General features: G+C 34.6%; 1 protein-coding gene across 1 annotated transcript; it reads right to left on the reverse strand.

The window, feature by feature from the left end:
- Positions 1 to 523: 523 nt before the first annotated feature.
- On the reverse strand, positions 524 to 10,424 carry LOC146739115 (uncharacterized). The gene is made up of 9 exons (XM_085503796.1): positions 10,292 to 10,424; positions 8,564 to 8,766; positions 5,898 to 6,064; positions 5,196 to 5,343; positions 4,842 to 4,936; positions 4,024 to 4,252; positions 3,344 to 3,625; positions 2,585 to 2,733; positions 524 to 1,871 (listed from the first exon to the last, which is right to left on the reverse strand). The coding sequence occupies exons 1-9, from the start codon at positions 10,369 to 10,371 to the stop codon at positions 624 to 626; spliced, it is 2,601 nt and encodes an 866-aa protein (XP_085359922.1). The 5' UTR covers positions 10,372 to 10,424; the 3' UTR covers positions 524 to 623.
- Positions 10,425 to 11,108: the final 684 nt, after the last annotated feature.

Genomic DNA, 11,108 nt, shown 5'->3' on the forward strand with positions numbered 1-11,108 from the left:
AAATCCATAATTTATGGGACGTTGATTATCCTAAATATGGACTTGATCTTACAATTTTGTATTAGTTTCACACTCTTACAAATTCTAGATACGGTTATTTTGTGTAAGCAAAGATAATCTCGCGGGATTATATTAATTCACAGTATGTACAGTATTACACGTTGTTATAATTGAACTGCAAAATATTGATGTAAGAATGACAACATATTTTACCAAAGGTTTTTTAGTAATATTGTATTTTCGTCAGCTGATTACACAAACTGAAGCACTGAAATAATAAAAATTGTTAAAACATCGACGTTATATGTAGCATCAAACCTAACAATTAAAATATCCGTTTTCAAGAAGGTATAAAACGTATACAAATGTTTAAATAAATTTATGTAAAAATCTTCGTTATTAGAAAGGTCTAATAGGAATGTGTCGCCCAATCAAGCTTACTACGCTCAGAATCGACAAACAAATATATTCATACACACATACCAACAATAATTGAGAGGACATACAAACACACACAGTGTGATTACAGTTGGTACACAAATTCTTCATTAGTCAGAAACTGTAACACCTGATTACGCATGTATTTCACCATTTCCAGGGAAAATTCGATTGTGTAAGTTGGTCTATATTGTGATAAGCATGCCATCTTCACCATCATCTATCAGAAGATCATGAACGTTGTATTTTTTCTGTGCATGTAACATAACATTATTGAGTAGAGGGGTTGCTGTTATTCCTGTGCTTATTTGTCGTTTTGAATTTGCCACACGCCTTTCAATCAATTGTAACATTCTGCTCCCAGTAACTTCATCATTGGCACAGTTTTGTTCAATATTCTCCCCCACCGATGAATAATCTTCCACCGTGCTGTCGCCTTTCAATGTATGTTGATCAGAGTCATCTCCATGACAATCGCAAATTGGACTGAACAACATCAATGGATGTTCATTTCCTCCTAATGATGTACTATCGTCAACTTGAAAATCAAAAATGTCCGACAATTCAAGATGATTGAAGGATTGACTATTCTCACAAGTTTCTTCGGTCGGCGTTTCAGGTACAGCCTCCAAACAGGGTTCAATAAGGTCCTCAATTATAGAGGTATCAGCTGACATTTGTTCGTCTGGCACTTGAATACCTGGTGATGGTGTACGAGTCAAATCTGGATGGATCTCTTTGTAAAGTGTACCACAAAGATCCTCACCCGTTAACGTTGTAATGTGTGGTGATGAATCACTCTGGATTTTATTGTTTGGACGAAGCCTTATCAATCCATTGTCAGCCTCTGTCACTCTACTGTAATTATCTGAGCAATTCGTTGTTTCACCCTTGCCTGTTTTAGAAGAATCGCGCCAATATACTGGTTTAGTATATAGTTCATGGCAACTACTGTCAATATCGATATTAGACACATTCTCAGTTTCATCACTCATTCTATCAAAGAAATCATTAACAAATCTTTTCAAATCAAAATCACCCTCATCGTCGTCACTAATATTCATTGTCACAGAGTTATATCGAAATTTTCTGTAACATGAAATATCATTCCATGTTCTATGAAGTGTTGAACTGGGTTGTTTCGCTCGTCTATGGACATAGTTATTAGAATATGTTGTGGAAAGTTCGTCTGCTATGGTTACGGTCTCTACCTCTTTAACTACTGGCTTCTGATGACTCATATCCATCACAAGTTCGATTCCACTATTCTCACTCAAAGAACTCTTATTCATCGTCGACGAAACATGGAATACAGATGATGCAACTGGTTTCAGACTTGAGACATGAGGAGATACTGAATCGTATACTTCAGTTGGTTCGTTGAACTTCAAGGTATCATTGGAAGAATGTTCTTTCTCTTGCAACATGGTTTGCTGCAAAGGACAGGTGATCAAATTAGATAGATAAATCAATCAGTCAAGTTTCGTAGTGTTTAGTCTTAAATAGTGTGACTTTTAACATTATGACTTTAGTGCGCGCACCAAATTCAGAAGTAGCAGTCACATTAGGTTATTTTGGGTTGATTTCCTACTAAGTGATATCATTGAACATGTTTTATGTGTTGGGGTTCTAAAAATGCGATTTTTTTATTATGGAAGGGGCATTCAAAACTCATCGGTTATTATGAATTGTAATTTCATCGATTATGTACAGATATTTATTTAGACTTAGTAGAAAATTATACAAATTATACTGATAACGGCAATTACACAATCACCCCTAACAATAGTTGTTTATATACTCGAGATTTGTACTTAACAACCTCTAATATTTGCATAATACATATCAACATTAAACATCTGTATCCCACAATTCAGTGCGTGGATATTTGGTCATGGTGTTCATGGCAAGAAAGTGCCACAGATTTTTCTATCTTGCTCAGTTATAATTGCCTTCCAACACTGAGCGACCCCGGCCCGGGAAGATGTATAATAGCATTATTACAAGGATGCAAACAAAATATGCACTTAGACAGTACGTGATCACATTGTTACTTTACTTCACTGCCTTCGTGCATAGTTTGTGGCATTCTCGTAAAAAATCTCATATAATATAATTTGTTTAATATTTGTTAAACAATACATACTACATACTCATGCCATTTCATCTTGGAGATAGGACTGCTGAACATTTTTTTCAAGGCGTCCCAATTGTAGTATGGAAGTACCAAGCATAAACATACCAATATTAAAATACATACCACAGCAATTATATATATTTTAGTTGCATCTGTGCCTACAAGAAATAACCAATAACACTGTATATAAAATAGCGGTATAAATATTTCGTAAAAGTATACAATTCGTTTTTATTTTCGATACGGTCTATATAGTCTAATGATAGTAATATCACAATTGTGCTTGTCTCTTTTGTTCAGATACTCCGTTAAGCTTTGATAGCAGACAATTTTTGTTTATCATTTGTTTTTTTTCATTCCAAGCAGTACCCTTTTACTGTTTTATTTGTTCTCAATAATTTACTACTTTACGTTTACTAGAAAAGTACTTTTTTTAAACAAGCTTTTATTTGTAGAAAACGTTGCCGCCTTTTTAACTATCAGTGAATATTACGAATTTATCCTAAATACAAATGTCGGAATCGCCGAATATATCGAAGAAGAACACGTTTAAGATATAGTAATAATAAATTACTACAGACATTATAGTATAAAAGTATATATACCTGAAATGTTTAGTGGAGGATACGTCACGGGACAGATAGCTATTGTAAGGACGTAGCCAGAAACAACTTGAAGTGGCGTGGTGTTAGCTCGAGGCATATCTGAAATGTTGGTGAATTGTCTGAATGTATCATTTCAGATAAATATACGATATAGTATACGCACCTGGAATGTTTATACCAGTTACTGCATGGTACCCAAACACTGACGAATTGTAATTCGAATATACCTCTGCAGACACAAATATACTGTAATAAGCTGCTGGCACGTCCGTAATATGCACACTTTCTTCATCAGACAAAAATTCACGACGTTTTGGTGACCGTCTTTCATTAAATGTTACGTGGTAAGCAAGTATACATTCATCATTATACGGTGGCAGCCATGACACGCTGAATGAGTTCGATGACGTCAGTCGTGCCAACATCTCACTTGGAGAATCCAGCTCTAAATAGAACACAAAATGATTCTGTTTTTATAGATAAAATTATTTTAGTGGACGAGGAAATGACAAAAAAATGGTGGAGGAGAGAACGAGCAAGAGCACATTAGGATGGGAATAGTGATGACATTCAAAAAAACAATGCAACGCAATGCAATACATTACATAATAGAATAAGTTCGTTATAGATTATATGAGGTTTGGGTATAAATACATCTTTCTGCAACCCGCCACCCATGTTTCTAAAAAACAACAGGTCGGCACGTCATAAATTGCGTTATTTGAAACATCTGATCACTCTAAGAGAAACGACAATTGTGATTATTATTACATTTACATGTTCTAGATATGGAAATGTGTGTTCTAGTCTTACAATGGCCACTTTCCCGATTAAGACACATACCTACTTTATCGGGTTCTAAAACGTAAGGTGCACCTTTATGCTCCGTACATCCAGCACTAGTACAGACACTGACTGTGATATAATACTGTTCCCACCTATATAGACCAGTAAGCAGTGTCGATGTTGCACTGACATCTGTAATGATCTGTGTTGGTAGAGTGGTATTACTGTAGCTATAATGTACTTCATAACGTGTTAACACTCCATTATGGGCGCCTTCGTCTATGAGCTGAAATGGAATTACAGTATTAATCGACATGCTATTGAAATAGAATAAAATGTCAAGGTGACGAATTTATCGTATCTATTCTATATATAATGTATCACAACATTCATATTGTGTAATAAGCATCCCAGTGTTCTGATTGATCCATATATTGACATCAATGCTGGAAATTTCACAATAAGTTAAGATTTTGAACGACAACACAATTCCTTAAAGAAGTATTATAATTTGTAGTAATTCAAAAATTTGTAGTTGTTCAGATAACAGTTGCAATGTGCCCGTATTATATAAACCACATATACTCAGTACATAGACAAGTATAAAGGCCATGGATTGATTCAAAATATAGTAACAACATTTTCAATATATCCGAACTCAACCATGTTCTAATGACATAAAACAATGACATTCACTTATAAACATTAGCACCAACTGTTTTAGTAATTACAATAACAATCACCGCCGTACATACGAACAGGTACAATATGTAGGACGTGTCACACGGGAATACCTATCGTCGCTCATTTTGGCCGTGCCAATAAGTAAATAAGATTATTTAAAGTATTTATTAATCAAAATAAAAAAAACTTACAGACCAAGCAACGGTAACGTTTCTCAAATCTGGCGAGGACTTCCAATCAGGTGACAGAACTCCCAGTGTTACATTATCAACACCGATTGCCGGGGCTAAGAAAATTAAACGATGCATAAGGCAATTGATAGTGTAACCATGTAATATAAAATAGTTAATCCTGATCTAACAATATAACAATTGTTATAACTAATATCAAGATCATATTTTCCAAGAAACAATATCTAAGTAAGTTAAACAGAGCTAATGTCATTTCGTATCGTATCGTTTCGTTTCGTTTCGATCATATATTTTATCATATAATATTGTATTATCTCATTACAAGATTTGTTCGTCTCATTCCTATCATTGTACCTGCTTCTCTGGTAGTTACTGTCAACTTTCTTGGAGTACCATATCCATTATTAATAGTCCAGCCTTGAACAACAATATCATATGAAGTGTATGGAACGATCAAATATTTCAATATCACATAGCTTCTATTTCCTAAATTTATATTTTTCTAAAAAAATATAAACAAAATACATGATATTTAACAACACCTTCCTCGGGGTATATTGATCAAATCGGAATGTACCTTAACAACACACAAATTAGCCAGTTTAAGTGAACATAAACTAAAAATGCGATTCTGATATGCAAATCACATATATAAATTAGTTAATTGGACTACTAGTAAAAGAAGTTCGTATACGAAATATTTAAATTGAAGCACAATTATTAATGTTGGTGGTACTGATTCGGTATACTATCATTATTTGACATTTGTGCGAGCAAATAGCGTAACGTGTAAATGAGCGGTAGACTTAGGTCAAACTTTTATGAACTCATCTATATTTTATTATATGTGTATTGATTGATAGGTGTATGCATCACACAGAATAGCACTGTGTCAACTCAACACAATGTTGATCAGTGTTCGTCAGTGAATTCTCAGCATAGTTCATAGCTTACAATATAAAGCAAATGGTTATTTACTATCACAAATCAGCCAAGTATGTACCAAAGCAACTTTTGCTTAATTGTATACAACGCTATAAACATGTTGATACTTACAGTAACATTATTGTTATGGGTTTTCCAATACGTTAAATTATAATTGATTGACGTTCGATCACTCATACGTTTATAGGCTATATACGGTGTTTTAGGAGCCAGCCATGTCATGTATATGTAATCACTTCCAGCCGTTACATTAGTCATTTCAGGAGGTCCAATTATCCCTGCAATAAGAATTATTTAAACTTAGTTTTATAATAAAACCATGAAGTAAAGTTTAAGAACCATTTAGTCGCTAAGACATCCTTAGATTTAAAACTACATTTTACGTAATTCAAAGGTATTTTATGTTTAGGGTTTTAATATTTCTTCAACGAAAACATATACCCCAATTTTACACCATTTTAATAGTCACAAGTATGCCAGCGATTACAAAAAGTCGATGTAGACCTGGACTATATTTCTGCAATACTCGCTTTGTTAATAAAGGCATAATATTATTATATTGCAATACGTGCGGATTCTATTAGGTCGATAGATTATTATGCATTGTTTTTATGACCAATAAACAATACATTAGTAGTTTTTTTCACTATATTAAATTATCACCCGATGAGCGAGCCATGCAATCATTTCCCATGGTTATCCCCACTCTGTTTGACTGTATTTAGTCCATGAGCCAGGGCTGTGACTTATCGGTAACATGTCTGAGAAGGTACAACCAGCGATTTTTTAACCATGTTGTGTGTCGATAACAAATGTGTATGATAACAAGCTAAAACTCGTAGCATTTCAGTACACGCCCCTCGAAGTCCATATGAGATAAATAACAGATCTTGACGGAGAGGTGACCTTCTGGCCACCAACACACATGCAGTCCGCATGTGACCATGAGATGACCCTGGCCCGGCTTTGAAGATTTTTTTAAAGGTATTTTAATCCCTCTTATCCTTAGTGTTCAGTGTCACCATATAACATAAGCAAACGTATAAACCTTGACATGACCTTGATCTGAACTTGAGCATTTCTGGTAAACATTGGCCCATCCAGTCTATTTTCCAAGATAATGTGTACTGAGAAAGCCTAGCTTCCAATTGATACAATTGTCTACTGGATTCCATGTATAAAGTATGGGAAAGAGAACAAATCCAAAAATAATAATAATAATAAATCACAATAAATGGAGATCTTCACCAAAAAACAAACTTGAAAGTTGACCAAGCAATGTGGCAGGAGGTTTCGGAGAAGAAGTCACAAAATGCCAACAATGAGCAAAAACAAACTGCACTAAAAATAGACACTTGCATATAATGCCATACAAATAATAAGTCTGGATGTGTCCATGTCAACAACAACTTTCAAAGCAATCTGTCAAACGGTTGTGGGTGAAAAACATTTCTAACTATAAATGACAAAAATATATCAAAAACATAGAGGTTTACATGTGATGTCATAAAATGAGTCGTTATGGTTGAAGAAATGACTCATTTGCATAATCAAAATATGGCCATCCGGTGCACACAACTATTATATTTCATTTATGTACGTATATTATTCATCAGTGTGATGATAAAGGTTAGATATTATTGAGTCATATTACCACTTTTATTGAACCCAAACTGTGTTATATGGGTGTTATATACAATATGAGCTGATGTACATTTTCCAAAAATATGAGAAAAATGTTATAATAATAATATGAGTTGGACATGTTGTGCAACATAATTTGCGTTTGTTCAATATGGCTTCCACTTACTTATTGATCAGCCGATTACGATAACTTGCTGTAACTATATTTTGGCTTAGGTACTACTCTGGGGTTTTGAGACTCTTGGAAAAGATTTAGATAATTTCTAATTATAAAATGGCCAATCACCTTCCTACAATTGTCTTGTTTTTTATTTACTGAATAAATTTCAGTAATATATAAATAATATGGCATATATATTAATTTTTATAGATATACCCAAATCATCGAAACTCCTCATTTGAATACATTCAACAAAAAGGGGAACTACCTGGATGAAAATAATTAGATTCTAACTGTACTGTAAATGCTTTAGGTATTCACTGGGTTTTGATTTCGCTGATGTGTATTATCCGCTAAATTAAATCCACATGGACTTGTAAAATAACAATAGAACTCATTTTTCCCTTGTCGAGTTCGTGAACTTAAAACCCAGCGAATAAGCTTAAAACGTCAAAATAATGAGATTAAATGTCAGTGTAAATAAATGGTTTTACAGTATTACCAATAGAAAAAATTGATGAACTGGAAGCACAGGAAGAATAAAATAATCATTCAGTTTACAAATCAGTTATTGTGTATATTGTCTTGAATATACATGGCTGGAGAGGAATTCCAATCCGAACCAATACCCAAAAAAAAAATACCCAATATACCACATACTTGCTAAAAGCGACACGGATATTGTTTTAGAAATCACGCTTGTTGATAGCAATGTGAAGATATGCTTGACATTGTTTCAATACAATCGCACCCGTGGGAAGTATGTATACATGTTTGAGTGGGGGTTGATTTGAAGAAGGTGCGAGCGCTTCTGCCGTACTAACACTGGACGCAAAAGCCTTATCTAATCCACAAATAATACAAGCTGCTCTAAAGATAATGCCTAATACCCACCTGGAATGACGATACGCGGCTATGACATACATTTTACCAAGCATATTCGAGTGCTAGTTTATAACTCAATACAACTCACCATCGTAACATGGCTGAACAGCTGCGGGGGTTGCGGACCATGAACTACCTTGCTGATCACCAGGTGTTCGCCGTGCTGCTACTTGTGCATACCAAATGTCAACGCAAGAGTCAAAATCTGCGCCAAAATTACACATGTGTGCCACAGTGTTTTCACAGTCATTTTTAATCACCCAATCATCACCAATTATCTTCATAACGTGCCTGGAATCAAGATAATCTACAGTTAATCTATTGCTTCTCGGCCAATCAGGATATTTTCTGAGCCAGTTCTTTCTGGGGTATCCAAGCACCATGACAGAAAACTATAGGGGCTCGGCAGCAGACGAATCTCGTGCGAATCAAATACGATTAAAACGAAAACGAAAACGCATATCAACAAATGAGATATGTTTTACCGCCTGGTAAAATTATATTTTAATGATAAATCAAAACCAAATATGCTGAAAATACTGGCCAAAATTTTGACAGAAATAAACAAGAACAAACATCTTAATTATATATAAAATAGGCATAGTTTAATACAGGAGGATTGGCACAAGAGTGCGCCGTCCCATTTACAAATATATGTAGTGAATTCAGTGATTTCTTTAATAAATAATCATCGAAACAATTCAACCAACAACTAGATTTTTTGCAGGAGTGAGTTCTACGCGTGATTTTATCGCGTTCAAAACTGCTCATGTACACACAGTGATTTCTCGAAATTCATACTAATTAGGTAACTTATCACTGGTAAAAGTTATTAAAACATTATGCGCAATTTTGAAAAAAGAAATAATAGATTGAAATATCAATGTGCTTTAGCATTCTCTATGAATTCGTAATATCGATTATTTTTTCTCCTCGTAACGGTAAGCTTTTTGTCACAACTTTGCTCGAAAGGCCAGGCTTACATTGATCGTGAATATTAATTTATATAAATGAGGAGATTATTTCAACCAATCGCGTCATGCAACTCACTCTTGGTTCATTTGATCGTTACGGGAAGAGGCAACTAGTGTTGTATGATTGTTTGACTGCATGTTCGGTCAGTACCTTGTAAATATCACTTGCACGTAAACCACTAAATAACTAATGTCAGTTGTGATGGATAAATATTAAGAGCTGAATCTTACAGACTGCGAAACGTATATGAATTCGGGTGATGGGGTATCAGGGGTTGCAGACACTTTACGCAGTTTACCGAAAATCTTCATTCGCTTACAAAATATACAACATTTCCATTACCTTCCAACACGGCCTTCACATATTTCCTAGCGTTTGTAACTATGATATAGGAGCAGCGGGCGAGAAGAGTGATGGCGGCAGAGAATGAAACAATATTCAAGGAGCAAATAAGTTTTGAAACTTTAACGCTCTGAGCGAGACCTTGGCGGCCATTTGCATTCAAAGTCAAGTAGAGACCACCTTCCCGGATGTAACGAGATACGTAATGTTGTCATGTCGGAAAAGACAAATATGTCAGTCTAATGGTAATCGGTAAATAAGAATTTTTCGTGACATCCTTTGGTATCTCGATAAGCACAATATCGGGCGTACATGTTTATGTTGCAATCAATATCAAGTATGCGCGCGCAAGTGGTTCATAAAGCGACTTATCCAGCTCGCATGAAATACACTGTGTGCATGGCGACTGTGGCGATTTAAATATAGTGTATTCATTGATTATGTGTTGTCATTGCATCATGTGATTTGACTATGATGATGAATGAGAAAATACACCTACGATCGGTATCTGACAGTATATACTACGCCCTCTTCGTCAGTAACATTAGCTGGGCGATTCCATACAAGTGTGGCGTTCATATTGACGGTTATATATCTAACATTTCTTGGTGGACCAACGTCTGTTGCTAAAAGTTAATATAATAATGCATTGTTAGTTGTTTGTCCACATAAAGTAAATAAATAAATAAAAAACGAATACTTCAACTACTATTTTATTGCCCGAATTCACGGATCAAAAAAATCACAGAGGCACTTCGTCGCTAGAGGGCGCCGACTTACATGATCGGTACTCATGTGTCAAGCTTGAATCTAACAATTCTAACATTTCATACGGGCCACAGACCTAGATTAACCTCACTGAATAACTTAATATAAATTAAAACAATACAGTGTAACGTAGTATGAGTATCAACACCGGATATTGGGGAAGGACATTATAGCTATTATATGTTTATGTACTTATTCTTATTACCAACGGTGAGATTAATCCACATTTCCCTCCATTTATTTAAAATAGATGTGATTATTTATATCCCGCGGGCTATAACGATTAGTACTCAATTTGCTCAACCACTAAACAGTCTTACAATTTCATTACATAAAATGTTACCGGTCTTCTGTAAATTGAACCAATATTTATACCGAGATTTGAAGAAAAAAATATGAATCGCACAATCGCATTTTTAAAATCTATAATGTGACATGACATTACTAGTCGTGATATGGGTTTACTGTTTAAACCATTAATAATACTACAGAGAAACAGACATTCATATTAACATATGTACATACTCCATTCAAAAATTACTCATTCT

Source organism: Saccoglossus kowalevskii, chromosome 9 (genome assembly GCF_978046115.1).
Source record: "Saccoglossus kowalevskii chromosome 9, keSacKowa6.1, whole genome shotgun sequence".
NCBI classification, from domain to species: domain Eukaryota; kingdom Metazoa; phylum Hemichordata; class Enteropneusta; family Harrimaniidae; genus Saccoglossus; species Saccoglossus kowalevskii.